The following is an 18,546-nucleotide window of genomic DNA, read 5'->3' on the forward strand; positions in this document are numbered from 1 at the left end:
GGCTGAAGTACAGTGACATGATCTTGGCTCACTGCAACCTCCACCTCCCAGGTTCAAGCGATTTTCCTGCCTCAGCCTCCCGAGTAGCTGGGATTACAGGCGTGCACCACCACATCTAGCTAATTTTTTGACTTTTAGTAGACACGTGTTTCACCGTGTTGGCCAGGCTGGTCTCGAATTCCTGATGTCAGGTGATCCACCCACCTCAGCCTCCCAAAGTGCTGGGATTACAGGCATGAGCCAACATCTCGGGCTGGAATGGAGCTCTTGATATAAATTGTACTTATTAGTTTTTCCTTTCAGCCTATAAAATGTACAAATCTCTCTCTTTAAAAAAAAAAAAAAAAGCACTCCTTTGATGCTGTACCCCTTGCAAGTTAACACACTTTCCATCTACTCTTCATAGCAGAGTTCTTACAAGAGAGATCCACACATGTGCTTTTCATTTCACCATTGACTCAGAAGTTACATTTATGATTTTATCACAAAGAAGTATTGAGAGAGGCGTACAGAGAGTTATGGATAAGGATGCTCATTACAACCTTTTTACAATACTAAAAAACTGGATACAACCTAAATAACTGATGATAGGGAAGCTTTAAAAAATTATGGCATCTGTAAATGAGAATTTGGCTGTGCTGCAAATAGCAGATGACCCACAGTAACTGAGGTAGGAGGAGGGGTGCTGTCCGGGACCGTGTGATGGCTCACTCCCCAGAGTCCTTGCAGGTTTTCTCCTTTTTCATTACTCTGCTGTGTCTGACTTCATACCTAAGATTACTTCACAGACCAAGAGGGCTTCTCCTGTTCTAGTTATCAGGAAGAGGGACGAGACAAAGAAAACTGGGGCAAATGGCATTCACCAACTGTCTCTTAAGGAAGCATCCAAAAACTGACTTACAACATGTTTATCTAGGGTAGAATTGTTACTCTATTATAGAAGACAGAAACAATACTTGGACCTAGGCCTTGAGCTGATTAGGATTGAACTTTAGGCAAATAACAACTCAGATAGTTGGTCTAAAAGGAGTTTTTTCTACATTTATCTGTTTGAAATTTCCCAGCATTAAATTTTATATTTTCCTATATCGAGGGGAAGGGGTTCTATTAGGATATTTTGCCCTTTTGCCCAGTGTGTACACTTTTTACCCCTAATCTGTTTTATAAAATTGCAATCTTTCAGCCGGGCACAGTGGCTCATGCCTGTAATGCCAGCACTTTGGGAGGCCGAGGCCGGATCCTCAGATCAGGTCAGGGACTATCCTGGCTAACCTGATGAAACCATCTCTACTAAAGCTAGGCTGGAAGTGGGCATGAGTGGTGGGCACCTGCTTGTTGTCTCGGAGGCTGAGGGCAGGAGAATACGTGAACCCGGAGGCAGAGGTTGCAGTGAGCCGAGATCACACCCACTGCACTTCAGCCTGGGCGACAGAGGCAGACCATCAAAAAAGAAAAAAGAATTGCAATCTTTTTTTTTTTCGAGGATGCCATCATTAAGCCCGGGCCAGTGATGTTATCTCGGCTCGCTTGATTCCTCGATCTCCTCAACCTCAGAAAGTAACTAAGGACTAAAGCGCCGCACCATGGCCATTGTATTACGGCGAGACGAGGGCTGAATTATCAAAATGATCTGATCTCCCGACCTCGTCGATCCGTCTCGGCCTCCCAAAGTATAGATTGAGCGAGCTTCCCTGCATGGCTGCTTTTTTTGAGATGGGTCTCGGCTCTGGCGGGCTGGGGTGCGGTGGCCGGATCAGCTCACTGCAAGCTCCGCCTCGGGTTCGCCATTCTCGGCCTCGGCTCGAGTAGCTGGGACAAGTACGCCACCTCGCCCGGCTAGTTTTTTGTATTTCTTAGTAGAGACGGGGTTTCACCGTGTTAGCCAGGATGGTCTCGATCTCCTGACCTCGTGATCCACCCGTCTCGGCCTCCCAAAGTGCTGGGATTACAGGCTTGAGCCACCGCGCCCGGCCGAAAATTGCAATCTTTCAAACATCTTGCTTACATGCATCAGCCCCCAGTGGCTGGTATAATTGCCTTTGGTTCATCCAAATACAGGGTACTTCTATCAAGCAACTGGTGCTTATTAAACCCCCAAACTCTTCCTTGCATAGGGTAGAAGCACAATTACTTATTGTTTATTTATTTTAAAAACTTGGGAGCCGCGGTGGCTCAGGCCGGTTGCTCTGGCACTCGGGGAGGCGAGGCTACATGTTCGAGGCCAACCTGGTCAACATTGATTGAAAAAAAAAAAAAAAAAAAAAAAACTTTAAGGCCGGGCGCGGTGGCTCAAGCCTGTAATCCCAGCACTTTGGGAGGCCGAGACGGGCGGATCACGAGGTCAGGAGATCGAGACCATCCTGGCGAACACGGTGAAACCCCGTCTCTACTAAAAAATACAAAAAAACTAGCCGGGCGAGGTGGCGGGCGCCTGTAGTCCCAGCTACTCCGGAGGCTGAGGCAGGAGAATGGCGGGAACCCGGGAGGCGGAGCTTGCAGTGAGCTGAGATCCGGCCACTGCACTCCAGCCTGGGTGACAGAGCGAGACTCCGTCTCAAAAAAAAAATCCGTAAAATGAAAAAAATAAAAAATAAAAACTTGTTCATTTACTTGAGTTGTGCCATGTACCACCTAAGAAATAGAAGAATAAGGAACAGGTCTAGTCTTATATTTTAACTTTAGCTAAAGAGACACACAAAACAACAGAAAATAATAGAATACTATTCGAATCAGGTACGAAGTCGGGTAGTTTGAGCTATAGTTGGTAGAGGAGTTCAGTGAAGGTTTTTAAATACAAGAAAAGTGTGTAGTAAAGAATTTGGCCTTGCTTCTTGGTAAAGGAGGGAAACTTGGTTCTTTAGTGTGTTCTGACAGCCATGTGTCACTACACACTTGTTCATTTGTGTCTTCACCTTTCCTGATGCATTTTAAAGCATGTGTATAGTATGCAGTTTTGCCTAATAAAGTATTTCGTAGAAAAAAAAAATTTTTTTTAAAAAGAATTTGGCCTTGCCCAATGAGAGATCTGGTCTCTGGCTTTTGGGAGGTTATCTGTGTCATACCTGATAGCCGTGTCTTTGCTCTGTGAGGGAAACTCATTTGGAGAAAGGCTCACAGGAACAGGTGTTGCTCCATGCTTTTCTTTCAGTTGGTCCACCTCCTGATAGTGGGTGAGGTCAATCATTTGCTTATGACACAGTCCTAAACTTACGAGTTGGAAGGACTCTCAGGCAGTCATCAGGTGCATCCCAGAATTATTTTATCTTTACTGATGATGCAGCTCCTGCCATGGTCACATGGAAAGCAGGGGAGCTAGAACTCGGGTTCTGTGTCATCCTACCCCATGTTCTCTCTGCCACATCACATTGCCTGCTGGTGACACTGGACCATTGTAATCATGGACAGTACTCTGTCCTTGAGCTTCTGGGGTGAAGTTGGCTATTAACCTTTGCCATGTCTCCCTTCCCTGAGCCTTGAATCCTGATTGCCCTGTGGTACCCCCATGTCCCCAACTACGGTGCTCCCCGCTGCCCTCTATAACCAAGCACATGGTGGGTTATTGCTTTTCCATAAAGCTGGAAAACTCTTAGACAGTGAGAGGCAGGTGGCCAGACTGCTGCTGTCCTTTGAAGGTTTAGGGCCAAGATTGAGCAGCAATTGAAAGTAAATATCCATTGAACACCTGCTGTGAGTAAGACGTCGCCTCAATCTTATGCCTTTGCTCTTTTCCAATGGAAACTACAGTTTCCAGGCTCCCATGTCCATTGGCTTCTGGAGAGATTTGACCAGTAGATGGCAATGATAGATGACTAGGAGGTAGCAGAGGGAAGAACCAGGTATTTCCCCCACCTTCCACCCTAAGTGGCATGTCCATCAGCAGGTTGGTGTTTTTCCTGACATCAGGCTAGTTCTCCTGACATCTAGTTCCCACCACTGCTCCCCTTCCATGGCTCTGGTGTCCCATCTTAGAGGCGGTGGTGCCCTTCTGCTGTTGCCAGTCTCTGCGTTGTTTCACTGTTTGTCCTCTCAGCTCTTCCCATACAGTGAGTGGGTAAACAGATTTCTGTATTAAATTCCTTCTGAAATACCTGGTGGTCTCTATTTACTTGGCTAGACCTTGACTGATGAATGGCTCATGTAACATCGTCCATCAGGGGACTTATGATAGGTTGGAGAGTAAAGAATTAAATATATGTAGCCTGTAATCCCAGCACTTTGGGAGGCTGAGGTGGGTGGATCATCTGAGGTCAGGAGTTCTAGACCAGGCTGGCCAACATGGTGAAACCCTGTCTCTACTGAAAATACAAAAACTAACCGGGCATGGTGTTGCATGCCTGTAATCCCAGCTACTGATGGGCTGAAGCAGGAGAATCGCTTGAACCCAGGAGGCGGAGGTTGCAGTGAGCTGAGATCATGTCGCTGCACTCCAACCTGGGTGACAGAGCAAGACTCTGTCTCAAAAAATATATATATATATATGTGTGTGTGTGTGTGTGTGTGTGTATGTATGTGTGTATATATATATGTAAAATACTAGTAAAATAAAATGTAGAGATTCCATACATGTACTAAAAATCACCGAGTTATTAGCTGGGCTTGGTGGCTGACACCTGTAATCTCAGCTACTTGGGAGGCTGAGATGGGAGGATCACTTGAGCCTGGAGGTCAAGGCTCCAGTGAGCTGTGCTTGTACCACCGCATTCTAGCCTGGGTGACAGAGCAAGACTCTGTCTCAAAAAAATAAAATATCAGCCAGGCGTGGTGGCTCACGCCTGTAATCCCAGCACTTTGGGACGCCAAGGTGTGGATCACAAGGTCAGGAGTTTGAGACTGGCCTGGCCAATATGGTGAAACCCTGTCTCTACTAAAAATACAAAATTAGCTGGGCGTGGTGGCACACGCCTGTAATCCCAGCTACTTGGGAGGCTGAGGCAAGAGAATCACTTGAACCCGGGAGGCAGAGGTTACAGTGAACCAAGATGGTGCCATTGCACTCCAGCCTAGGCAACAAGAGTAAAACTCTGTCTCAAAAATAAATAAATAAAATAAAATATTCAGGAGAAAATAAATGAAAAATGAAATTATGAGTAGATTAGTGATCTCCAAACATTTTTATCACACTCCCCTAATGGCAAGAATCAACATTTGAGCTTGCACCTCCATATTTATGTACTTATTTACTCAAATTATATACATGTTAACCCTGTTCATATATGATGCCTTATAAAATAGCTACAAAATATAGATTTAAACAGAAAAACAGGTAAATAGAAGTCCTGGTGATTCATTGCTTTACCTCAGTGAGTCATCTTACACATCTCCTGTGGTGCCTACCCCACTTTGAAATCATCAACTGCAATAGAAGTAGCCATCAAAGAGCTCTGCAAGGGACTGCAAGAAAGAAGGACTGGGGACTGGGCGCGGTGGCTCACACCTGTAATCCCAACACTTTGGAAGACCGAGGTGGGTGGATTACAAGGTCAGGAGTTTGAGACCAGCCTGTCCAATATGGTGAAACCCTGTCTCTACTAAAAATACAAAAATTAGCTGGGCATGGTGGCAGGTGTCTGTAGTCCCAGCTACTGGGGAGGCTGAGGCAGGAGAATCACTTGAACCTAGGAGGCAGATGTTGCAGTGAGCTGAGATTGCCCCACTGCACTCCAGCCTGGGCTACAGAGTGAGACTCCGTCCCCAAAAAAAAAAAAAAAAAAGAAGGACTGGGGAGTTCTTTCTTTTTTTTTTTTAAAGGGGGGTTTAAATTAGGCTAATGCAGCAATAACAGCCACGATTTTGATGTTTACACATTTCTTTACAGTTCTTGGAGTCTCGCTCATGGCCCAGGCTGAAGTGCAGTGGCGCAGTCTCAGCTTACTGCAAGCTCCGCCTCCCAGGTTCACGCCATTATCCTGCCTCAACCTCCTGAGTAGCTGGGACTACAGGCACCCACCACCACGCCCAGCTAATTTTTTTTGCATTTTTAGTAGAGACGGGGTTTCACTGTATTAGCCAGGATGGTCTCGATCTCCTGACCTTGTGATCCACCCGCCTCAGCCTCCCAAAGTGCTGGCATTACAGGCATGAGCCATCGCGCCCGGCCCTTTTTACAGTTCTTAAATGCTTTCTGACCTGTGTTATCTCATTGACCCCTTCAAATAATGAGAAAGGAAGTGAATCAAAATACGATATAGATTGGGGAAAACTTGAATGCCTGACCGAGAGGAGTTTGGACTTAATCATAAAAGTGATGATGCGTTATCAGATGTGTCACATCACAGAGCAGATATTTACAGTTCAAAGTCCCTCCCTAAATGATTGGCCTCACCCACAATGACTGGGTGGAGCCACCGAAAGAAAGGCATGGAGCAACACTTGTTCCTGCATCGCCCCTCAAAAAAGCAGATCCCAGTTCTCTGAAGATAAATGAAAGGCAGCCATGAACATCCCCCTCTTTGAGGTTTATCTTTCAGCACGTTAGAACCTCAGAACAACAGAGAATTAGTAGGCTTAGCCAACTATCCTCCTATCCACACATCTCGTGTGCTAACATTCCATATAGTATTACTGGTGTATTCTCTCTCCAAAATGATGCCTTGGTACACTTATGTGGAGCCGGGAGTATGTATGTAGCTGTTGTCACTCCAAGACATTTTCTCTGTGCCCTGTGTCTATTTCTCCTTCAGCTGCCTGAGCTCAGGGGGTTATGTTTTACACATCATATTCAGCTCCATATCCAGGAAGCAAAACTGGACTTTGTCCTGATCCCACTTTATCCCTTTCTCCCAATCCTGTCCCCCACCTGCTGAGCTGCCTGTCCTGCTCACTGCAGGAGCACTATGAGAACCACCTGGAGTGGCCGACGGGATAGGGCTTTGAAAAGTACAAAGCTGCCCTCTGCAGTAAACACCCTAAAGAAGAGGTCCTCAACCCCCAGGCTTCAGACCGGTACACGTCCCTGGCCTGTTAGGAACCAGGCAGCACAGCAGGAGGTGAGTGACGGGCAAGCAAGCATTACTGCCCGAGCTCTGCCTCCTGTCAGATCAGTGGTAGAATTAGATTCTCATAGGAGTGCAAACCCTATTTTGAACTCCACATGCGAGGGATCTAAGTTGCACACCCCTATGAGAATCTAATGCCTCCCACCCCTGTCCATGGAAAAAGTATCTTCCATGAAACTGGTCCCTGGTGCCAAAAAGGTTGGGGACCACTGCCATAAGTGGTTGGTAAATGAACCAGCTGAAGCAAAGGAAATAATGACACTATTTATTGCTGAGGCTCATGTCATTTTTGTGCTGAAAAACCTCCTGTGACTCTCCTTTGCCCAAAGTTCGAAAGGGGGCCAGTTAATGACCTTTGTCCATAGGGAAGTGATAACAACCTGCCTGGTAGGGAGCAGAGCCCATGTCCTCTCAGTAGCATTATGGGTGTTGCTGTAGGACCTGACCAAAAGAGAGATAGGTATCAGTTTATAAGATTTTGAATAATATTTTCAAAAAAGGGGACCAAAGTAGGCCTTGGTCTCATATCAGGTGACACCATAGATCAAAGCACACAAAAGAGACCGGAAGGATTTCAGCAGGTTGGAGAAGGAGATAGATAGGCCTGTGGTGTGGCCAGGTGGAGACACAGATAAGTTGCAGTTTATTCTGGTAAAGACCTTTGTACCTGACATGCAGCAAGCCCCAGTCCTGATGGAGGGGGGATGTAGCCAGCTCCCTACTGCTAAAGCATTTTGGCTTTGCAGGCAAAACCTGCATTCAAAATCTAACTCTAACAGTCTTCCAAACAAGCTACTTAACTTCATTGGTAAAGGCTCTGTCAAAGGCCAGGCATGATGGTTCACACCTCTAATCCCAGCACTTTGGGAGGCTGAGGCAGGCAGATCACCTGAGGTCAGGAGTTCAAGACTAGTCTAGCCAGCCGGGCGCGGTGGCTCAAGCCTGTAATCCCAGCACTTTGGGAGGCCGAGATGGGCGGATCACGAGGTCAGGAGATCGAGACTAGTCTAGCCAACATGGTGAAACTTCATCTCTACTAAAAATACAAAAAAGTAGCTGGGTGTGGTGACGGGCACCTGTAATCCCAGCTACTTGGGAGGCTGAGTAGGAGAACTGTTGGAACCCAGGAGGTGGAGGTTACAGTGAGCTGAGATCACGCCACTACATTGCAGCCTGGGCAACAGAGCAAGACTCAGTCTCAGGGAAAAAAAAAAAATTAGCCAGGTGTGGTGGTATATGCCTGTAATCCCAGCTACTCGGGAGACTGAGGTGGGAGAATTGCTTGAACCCAGGAGGCGGAGGTTGCAGTGAGCCACTGTACTCCAGCCTAGGTGACGGAGCAGTAATTCTAGCACTTTGGGAGGCCGAGGTCGGGCCGATCACCTGAGGTCAGGAGTTCGAGACCAGGCTGGCCAACATGGTGAAACCCCGTCTCTACTAAAAATACAAAAATTAGCCGGGCGTGATGGTGGGTGCCTGCAATCCCAGCTACTCAGGAGGCTGAGGCAGGAGAATCGCTTGAACCCAGGAGGCAAAGATTGTAGTGAACCGAGATCTCACCACTGTACTCCAGCCTGGGTGACAGAGGGAGACTCCATCTCAAAAAAAAAAAACTCCGTCAAAAGGTGTTCATGAGGTTAATGAAATAACATATCTTTGTACTTTTTATTAAAGTACTGTTACTATTATTCTCATAAAGTGCATATCATCATGCCTTGTGCTCAAGTTCATTTTTAACACATTTGTCTCCCCAACTTGTAGACAGAGCCTTATCTCGTTGATATTGTTTCTTCCCCTCAGCAATAAGCATAAAGCTCCAAAAGTGTGTTGTGTGGAATTGTGCATTAATTTCTAGTTGTCTCATGTTTGTGAATTTCACCTTAACTGAAATCTGAGGAAGCTTAAGGGCAGGGACCCCTTACCCCCAATGTAATTATCACAAAACCGGGCATGCACCTACTTACTGGAGCTTAGGGAGAAGGTTGCGCCTGATTAGAAAAGGTGTTCAAGTTGTGCTTCTCCCTTGTAGGGATTTCCCAGATGACCCAGGTGTGCAGTGGGACACAGAGCATGTGGCCAGCGTCCTCCTCCAGCACATAGAAGTGAATGGCATCAATCTGGTAAGGGGACAGCTCCCTGAATGGAAAGCCTGAGGTCTTGGTCCCATTCACACCAGGTGGTTTCGTAATTTTTCCTGTGGCTGCCCTCCCACTTCCAGTCCTTCTCCAGAGCCACTCTCTAAGGAGGCCAGAACTTCCAGTGCTCACTGTTAAACCTACTGAGGAACAAACATGCCTTTTGATATCTTTACTATCTTTTGTGAGACTGAATAACTAAATTATCAATGCTCAGATAGAGGCAGAAGTTTTTTCTAAACTGTGCCCTCCTTAACACCCTCAAGCCCCTGCGTTTGTCCTGACACCTAAAAACTCAGGTCTCCCATAGCCTGCCCAATGATTCTCATTTATACAGAACTTCACCTCACTGTTTACCAAGCATTTTCACAGAATATCATCTTAACTTTAAAAGTAAACTTTGTGGCTGGATGCGGTGGCTCATGCCTGTAATCCCAGCACATTGGTAGGCCGAGTTGGACAGATCACCTAAGTCGGGAGTTCCAGACCAGCCTGGCCAGCATGGTGAAACCCCGTCTCTATTAAAAATACAAAAATTAGCCGGGTGTGGTTGTGTGTGCCTGTATTGCAGCTACTTGGGAGGCTGAGGCTCGAGAATCACTTGAACTTGGGAGGCAGAGGTTGCAGTGCGCAAAGATTCTGTTACTGCACTCCATCCTGGGCGGCAGAGCAAGACTCTGTCTCAGAAATTTAAAAAAAAAGTAGGGCTGGGCGCGGTGGCTCAAGCCTGTAATCCCAGCACTTTGGGAGGCCGAGACGGGCAGATCACGAGGTCAGGAGATCAAGACCATCCTGGCTAACACAGTGAAACCCCGTGTCTACTAAAAATAATGCAAAAAACTAGCCAGGCGAGGTGGCGGCGCCTGTAGTCCCAGCTACTCGGGAGGCTGAGGCAGGAGAATGGCGTAAACTCAGGAAGCGGAGCTTGCAGTGAGCTGAGATCCGGCCATTGCACTCCAGCCTGGGTGACAGAGCGAGACTCCGTCTCAAAAAAAAAAAAAAAAAAAAAAAGTAAAATTCTCAGTTTACGTTGAAGAAACAGGTTTTGCAGAGGCCAAGCAGCTTGTCCAAGGTAAGCAAGTGGTGGTGAAGCTAGGATTTTTAAGCGTTGATTTCTTCATTCCAAAAAAAACATGAGAATGCATTTATACCTACTAAGGAAGAAAATTTTACATGCAATTAGAGCAATAGCAGAGATTCGTATTTACTGCAAAGGTGGACAAGCCAAGCAACACCAGTCTCAGCTCTTCTAGGATCAGCAGGACTGCTTAGCCCATAGTCAATTTTAAAGCTGCCAAGGAGGCTTACTGTCTACCACTCAAAAAATATATAGTAATCCTTCATGAGATAATACCTAAAATTCCACATTTAAAGCCTCACTCATTTGGCTTGAGTTTTGATTAAGTTCTCATTAAACATGAATCCTGCTGGCAGAGAAACATATTAGGCTTTTTTTTTTTTTTTTTTTTTTTTTTTAGGCACAGGTTGTCCCTCTGTTGCCCAAGCTGGAGTGCAGTGGCTGCCTCAGCCTCCCAAGTAGCTAAGACTATAGGCACATACCATCATGTCCAGGTAAATTTTTTTTTTCTTTTTTTCTTTTTTTTTCCTGAAATGGAGTCTCCCTCTATCGCCCAGGCTGGAGTGCAGTGGCGGGATCTTGGCTCACTGCAACCTCCGCCTCCTGGGTTCAAGTGATTCTCTTGCCTCAGCCTCCCGAGTAGCTGGAACTACAGGTGAGTGCCACCACACCAGGCTAATTTTTGTTTTTTGTTTTTTGTTTTTTGTTTTTTTTGAGACGGAGTCTCGCTCTGTCTCCCAGGCTGAAGTGCAGTGACCGGATCTCAGCTCACTGCAAGCTCCGCTTCCCGGGTTTAATGCCATTCTCCTGCCTCAGCCTCCTGAGTAGCTGGGACTACAGGCGCCCACCACCTCACCCGGCTCGTTTTTTGTATTTTTTAGTAGAGACGGGGTTTCACTGTGTTAGCCAGGATGGTCTCGATCTCCTGACCTTGTGATCCACCCGTCTCGGCCTCCCAAAGTGCTGGGATTACAGGCTTGAGCCACTGCGCCTGGCCTAATTTTGTATTTTTAGTAGAGATGGAGTTTCACCATGTTGGTCAGGCTGGTCTCAAACTCCTGACCTCGTGATCCACCCACCTCGGCCTCCCAAGTGCTGGGATTACAGGCGTGAGCCACCACACCCAGCCAATTTTTAATTTTTTTTTTTTTTTTTTTTTTTTTTGAGATACAGTCTTGCTCTGTCGCCCAGGCTGGAGTACAGTCGCACGATCTCCACTCACTGCAAGTTCCACCTCCTGGGATCACACCATTCTCCTGCCTCAGCCTCCCGAGTAGCTGGGACTACAGGCGCCTGCCACCACGCCCGGCTAATTTTTTGTATTTTTAATAGGGAAGGGGTTTCCCTATATTAGCCAGGATGGTCTCGATCTCCTGACCTCATGATCCACCCACCTTGGCCTCCCAAAGTGCTGGGATTACAGGCGTCAGCCACCATGCCCGGCCTAAATTTTTTTTTTAGTTACAGGATCTTGCTATGTTGGCCAGGCTGGTCTCCATCTCTTGGGCTCAAGCTATCCTCCCTCACTGGCCTCCCAAAGCACTGGGATTACAGGTGTGAGCCACTGCACCAGGTCCTGAGAGCAGATTTTCATTGATATATTGATTGAACTGTTTTTGTTTTCTAATGACAGAAATACAACTGAAATTTAGTACACACAGGCCAAAACAGGCACTACTGACTCACCCTGAGTCACATAAAGGCTGAGCTACAGATGGGCCTCAGATACCCCGACCCTACCAGGACTCATCTCCATCTTGCTCTGCATGTTGGCTTTATTCCTTTTCCTGGCTGGAAAAATGGTCACCGGCAGCTTGCAGGCCCCACAATCTTGCTTACCCTTCCCAGAGGGTCTGAGCATGAAAGCAGTAGTGTTAGATCCATGGGCTTAGGAATAATGCCCAGCTGTGCTGACTGGGGCTTGCCTTGGTTCTCTTACTCCTCCTCTTCAGCCCACACAGTTGGAACTTCTCAGAGCCTCCACAGCCTAGATATGTAGACAGGGCTGAGGTTGGAAGTTGTTAGGGCCAGCCTGAAGTACCCCCTGGCACCTCATTTTCTATGCTAGTGGCTTCCCAGTCCCTAAATACTCTCTGTCCTCCCCTACTTCAGTGCACGAGAACTACTGGTCTTCAAGTTGCTCCTGCTGTAGGATACTCTCATCTTTTTTTTTTCCTGTGAGACGGAGTTTCACTCTGTCTCCGTACTGGAGTGCAGTGGCGTGACCTCAGCTCACTGCAACCTCTGACTCCCCAGTTCAAGCGATTCTCCTGCCTCAGCCTCCCGAGTAGCTTGGACTACAGGTGTGTGCCACCATGCCCAGATAATTTTTGTTTTTTTGGTAGAGATGGGGTTTCACAGTCTCTCAAAGTACTGGGATTACAGGCGTGAGCCACTGCACCCAGCCTACTAACAAATTTCTTGTGACACACTTGCTATTAATAAGGAAACTCAAGTTTACAGTACAGTTGAGAATGATTTCTCTGGCCTGCACTTAGTGCCATAGTAGAAGTATAAGATCATGCTAACACCGTGGCCAGTGTAGCTATAACTGGCCATCATTCGAGCTGAGCATGGGTTTCCATTCAGCCCAGAAGTTTCAACTGCACACAAGAGATGGTGGAACAGCAACACAGAAGCACAGACAGAGGTGTGGAGCACAGACTAAGCCACGGGGAGAGAGAGTTTCTCACCTGGGCTGAACCAGGATGAGAGCATAAGCTCTCCATCATCATCCAAAGCAAAACTGACTCTGCAGCCATCAATGCAGGAAACTGGGTTCTGTCTGGCCTCAGCTCTATAGTACTGCAGGAACATCACAAAGACCACAAGGAATAGCAGACAGGACAGAGCTTTGAAAAGTACAAAGGTGGCTGGGTGTGGTGGCTCACACCTATAATCCTAGCACTTTGGGAGGCTGAGGTGGGAGGATCACTTGAGGCCAGGAGTTTATGACCAGCCTGGGCAATATAGCAAGACTCCATCTCTATTTTTTTTTTTTTTTTTTTTGAGACGGAGTCTGGCTCTGTCGCCCGGGCTGGAGTGCAGTGGCCGGATCTCAGCTCACTGCAAGCTCCACCTCCTGGGTTTACGCCATTCTCCTGCCTCAGCCTCCCGAGTAGCTGGGACTACAGGCGCCCGCCACCTTGCCCGGCTAGTTTTTTGTATTTTTTAGTAGAGACGGGGTTTCACCGTGTTAGCCAGGATGGTCTCGATCTTCTGACCTCGTGATCCGCCCGTCTCGGCCTCCCAAAGTGCTAGGATTACAGGCTTGAGCCACCGCGCCCGGCCTCCATCTCTATTTTTAAATAAAATGAAATAAAATAAATGTTAAAAAGAAAAGTACAAAGCTACCATCCTTGGAAAGCAGCCTAGGGGGGTAGTAATGTCTTCTCTGGGTGTCAAGCAGGCTAGGTCCTGGGCCTCAACCCCTCTACCTCAACTTTCATCCAATATTTATTGAGTACTCAATATGGGACATTCACTATCAGTGGTGAACTGGCAATACAACAGTGAGCCAGAAGCACTTAGTCCTTGCTCCCATAGAGCAGGATGTGTCGGTGCGGCACTATTGCACATTTGAGACTGGAGAATTTGTTGTGGGGGTTGGCCTTGTGAATTGAAGGATGTTTAGCTGCATCCCTGGCCATTACCCACTAGATGTCAGTAGCAATCCCCCTCCTCAGTTGTCACAATCAAAACGTCTCTAGGCTGCATGCAATGGCTCACACCTGTAATTCCAACACTTTCAGAGGCTCAGGCAGGGGGTAGATCGCTTGAGACCAGCCTGGACAACACAGTGAGACCCTGTCTTTACAAAAAAATTTAAAAATTAGCTAGGTGTGGTAGCACGCACTTATAGTCCCAGCTACTCAGAAGGCTGAGGCTGAGGTGGAAGAATCACTTGAGCCTGGGAGGTTGAGGCTGCAGTGAGCATGATCACGTCACTGCACTCCAGCCTAGGTGACAGAATGAGACCCTGTCTCAAAACAAAACAAAAAAACAAAAACCAGCTGGGTGCAGTGGCTCACGCCTGTAATCCCAGCACTTAGGGAGGCCGAGGCAGGCGGATCACGACATCAGGAGATCGAGACCATCCTGGCTAATGCAGTGAAACCCCGTCTCTACTAAAAACACAAAAAATTAGCCGGGCATGGTGGCAGGCGCCTGTAGTCCCAGCTACTTGGGAGGCTGAGGCAGGAGAATGGCGTGAACCCCGGAGGCAGAGCTTGCAGTGAGCTGAGATCGTGCCACTGCACTACTCCAGCCTGGGCAACAGAGCAAAACTGTGACTCAAAAAAAAAAAAAAAAAAAACCTCCAGAAGTTACCAAATGAGCCCGGGGCAAAACTACCCTAGGTGAGAACCAGTGTCTTAGAAACCAGAGCAGCCCCATAGTTACCTATTTATTGGGATCTGGGTAAGATTTTATTTGAACAAATACTTTTGCACTTTAGGAAAAAATAACAGTGGATAGAGTTTTGTAAAGAATGACAGGTGCCATTGTCATGTACAAATTTGCAAAGTTCAGAGAGCTGAACATAATTTAGCTTAGCCCTACTTGCAACAGAAAGGGAGAAACTACAAGGTACAGGATGAGAGAAAAAGCAAAGACTGGAGAATTTCAAAAGTGATGGAGCTGAATTTCATGGGACCCCAAATCCACTAACCAAGGGACTCCCCTCCAGCACCCTTCTGATATTCATCCAGCCAGTGTGCTAGCCAGCTCCATCTGATGGCAACAGACTGGGAGTTGAGTTATTCTAGGGTTTTCTGCTGTACAGTTTTCGTTTTTGTAGCAAGATGAGGTTCTTGTTCTTGTCGCCTAGGCTGGAATGCGTGGTGCTATCATAGCCCACTATAACATCAAACTCCTAGGCTCAAATGACCCTCCTGCCTCAACCTCCTGAGTAGCTGGGGCTACAGGTGCACGCCAGAATGCCCAGCTAATTTTGTTGTTGTTGTTGTTGTTGTCTTTGAGGCAGAGTCTTGCTCTGTCCCCCAGGCTGGAGTGCAGTGGCGCCATCTCGGCTCACTGCAATCTCTGCCTCCCGGATTCACGCCATTCTCCTGCCTCAGCCTCCCGAGTAGCTGGGACTACAGGCACCTGCCACCATGTCCGGCTAATTTTTTGTATTTTTAGTAGATACGGGGTTTCACCATGTTAGCCAGGATGATCTCGATCTCCTGACCTCGTTATCCACCCGCCTCGGCCTCCCAACGTGCTGGGATTACAGGCGTGAGCCACCGGCGCCCGGCCTGTTGTTGTTTTTTGAGACAGAGTCTCACTCTGTCACCAGGCTGGAGTGCAGTGGTGTGATCTCAGCTCCACTACTAACCTCTGCCTCCCGGGTTCAAGTGAATCTCCTGCCTCAGCCTCCTGAGTGGCAGGGACTACAGAAGCACGCCATCGTGCCTGGCTAGTTTTTTTGTATTTTTAGTAGAGACGGGGTTTCACCAACCTGGCCAGGCTGATCTTGAACTCCTGACCTCATCTCCCACCCACCTCAGCCCTCCAAAGTGCCGGGATTACAGGCGTGAGCCACCGTGCCCGGCCTCGCTGTACAGTTTTTAAAGACTATCTTCACCTCAACCCAGCGAGGAAAGTAGAGCTGGCATTACTTTTCCTGATCTTATACATGAGGAAAACCAAGACATTCCGTGTTGAAATAACTTCCAGTACTAAAGTTTTCCGACTTACCCAAGGTGCTGTGATTAACTAGAGTTAGAGATAAAAGGAGACTTTGATCTCCCCCAACCACCACCCCACCACCCACCTTGTACTGCATGGAAGGGTGAGATCAGAACCATGTATCTCAGTTATACGTTTAGCTCTTTTTTTTTTTTTTTTTTTTTGAGATGGAGTTTCCCTCTTGTTGGCCATGTTGCAGTGCAATGGCACAATCTTGTCTCACTGCAACCTCTGACTCCCAGGTTCAAGTGATTCTCCTGCCTCAGCCTCCCGAGTAGCTGGGATTACAGGCATGCGCCACCAGGCCCAGCTAATTTTGTATTTTTAGTAGAGACGGGGTTTCTCCATGTTGGTCAGGCTGGTCTTGAACTCCCGACCTCAGGTGATCTGCCTGCCTCTGCCTCCCAAAGTGCTGGGATTACAGGCGTGAGCCACCGCACCCGGCCGGGTTTTGAACTATATCAACCCTGAAGGGGTGAGATTCTTAGAATGACAGTTCAGAGACGGCCAGGAGGGTAGGGGAGATGGAAACACATGCTACTAATAGTAAGGCTCAGCTTCGATTGCCCAGCCCTGGGAAAGCCTTTCTCTTCAGGGCACTTGATCCCACGGAAACTTGGCAGTTGGAGCTTTAAAAGGAAAGGGAGAGGGAAATGAAAGAGAGAGGGTTCTGTCAGGGAGCTGCTCGGTTTTAATGAAGGGGGCCATTCCCATGGCACAAGCACAACCCTTCTCTCTGTTATCAGGAGACCATGTTGAGATTACCCTGAATTCACCTAAAGTGATGCTGACTCTTCATGATGTTCCTAATGATTCCTGAATCTCATGATGGCCAGAAGCCGGTCTCCCCATAGCCATGGCACTCTCAAAGGATGTTCGGTGACTGGACCTTGTGTTCTGTGGTTGTTTCCACTGTCTCCACCTCTTAGATTTGGTCCTCTTGCTAGGCCATAGGGGGTGGGCCTGACCCAGTGCAGTAAAGTCCAGGGCACCTTGGCCTAGGTGCTAACTCCTTCAAAGTTTCTGCTTTATTTCCACAGCTGCGCGTTTCCAGCCTGCACTGTGCATGCTGGGTGGGAGAGGGCAGCCTGAATGCAATAACTGCACCTAGCACAGTTGACAAGACTCTTTCTTTACTACCATGAAGGAAACCACATTTAAAAATGTGTCCCCTTATGTATCCCCTGGGCATTACATATAGTTCTGTCATCAAAGGTAAGAATGATTTTGACCCCAGTGCCTGGTACAGAGTAAGTGCTCAGTAATGTCAGTTAGCTATTATTACAGCTATTACCACAACCTCTAAAAAGAAATGCTCGGCTGGGCACAATATCTTATGCCTGTAATGCCAGCACTTTAGGAGGCCAAAACAGGAGGATCATTTGACCCCTGAGTTTGAGACCAGCCTGGGCAATGTGGCGAGACCTTGTCTTTACAAAAAGAAAATTTTTTAATTAGCTGGGCCTGGTGGCATGTGCCTATAGTCTCAGCTACTTGGGAGAGGAAGACAGGAGGATCACTTGAGCCCAGGAGTTCAAAGTTACAGTGAGCCATGATCACACCATTCCAGCCTGGGCGACAGAGGGAGACCTTGTCTCTAAAAAATAAAACAAAAACAAAAAAACCCTGGATGCAGTGGCTCACGCCTGTAATCCCAGCATTTTGGGAGGCTGAAGCAGGCAGATTGCTTGAGCCCAGGAGTTCAAGACCAACCTCAGTAACATAATGAGACCTTGTCTCTACTAAAAATTTAGAAAATTAGCCAGGCATGGTGGCATGCCCCTGTAGTCCCAGCTACTTAGGAGGATGAGGTGGGAAGACTGCATGAGCCCAGGTGGTCAAGGCTGCAGTGAGCTATGATCATGCCACTGTACTACAGCCTGGGAGGCAGAGCAGGAACACTTAACCATCTCATAGATAATTAGTCTTCTTCCAGGGACCTAAAGAGGAAAGTGATAAAGTGAACATAAAAGCAGTTTGAAAAGTAAGTGACAGAAGCATGAAAAGTATCCTGTTTTTTTGTTGTTGTTGTTTATTTGTTTGTTTTTGGTTTTTTTGAGATGAGTCTCACTCAGTCACCCAGGCTGGAGTGCAGTGGCACGATCTCAGCTCACTGCAACCTCTGCCTCCTGGATTCACGCCATTTCCCGCCTCAGCCTCCTGAGTAGCTGGGACTACAGGTGCCCACCACCACGCCCAGCTAATTTTTTGTACCTTTTGTAGAGACCCCGCCCAGCCGAAAAGTATCATTTTTAAATTAGTTCTTACTTGGATTCCATCATTGAGCACAAAACAGTAATCTGGTTCAGGATAGAAATATAAACATTAGGCCTGGTGTCATGGCTCACATCTGTAATCCCAGCACTTTGGGAGGCCAAGGCGGGTGGATCAGCAGGTCAGGAGTTTGAGACCAGCCTGGCCAACATGATAAAACCCCATCCCTACCAAATATATAAAAAATTAGCCAGGTGTGGTGGCACGCACCTGTAATCCCAGCTACTCAGAAGGCTGAGGCAGAAGAATTGCTTGAACCTGGGAGGTGGAAGTTGCAGTGAGCCGAGAGATCACGCCACTGCACTCCAGCCTGGGCAACAGAGCAAGACTCCATCTCAAAAAAAAAAAAAAAGAAACAGAAATATAAACATTA

At 47.4% G+C, this 18,546-nt stretch overlaps 1 protein-coding gene across 6 annotated transcripts in view; it reads left to right on the top strand.

Annotated features, from left to right (window-relative positions):
- Window positions 1–18,546, top strand: part of PIGL (phosphatidylinositol glycan anchor biosynthesis class L) — a 112,803-nt gene that overhangs the window by 72,794 nt on the left and 21,463 nt on the right. For all 6 annotated transcript variants that reach the window (XR_004179261.1, XR_004179260.1, XM_003912389.4 and 3 more), the window contains exon 3: window positions 9,025–9,115. Coding sequence is in view for 4 of the 6 variants with exons in the window: in XM_003912389.4 (XP_003912438.3) it covers window positions 9,025–9,115 (91 nt within the window). In the remaining 2 variants the exon portion in view is untranslated. The remainder of the gene's footprint in view (window positions 1–9,024; window positions 9,116–18,546) is intronic.

The sequence above is a fragment of the Papio anubis genome, chromosome 17 (assembly GCF_008728515.1).
Source record: "Papio anubis isolate 15944 chromosome 17, Panubis1.0, whole genome shotgun sequence".
NCBI classification, from domain to species: domain Eukaryota; kingdom Metazoa; phylum Chordata; class Mammalia; order Primates; family Cercopithecidae; genus Papio; species Papio anubis.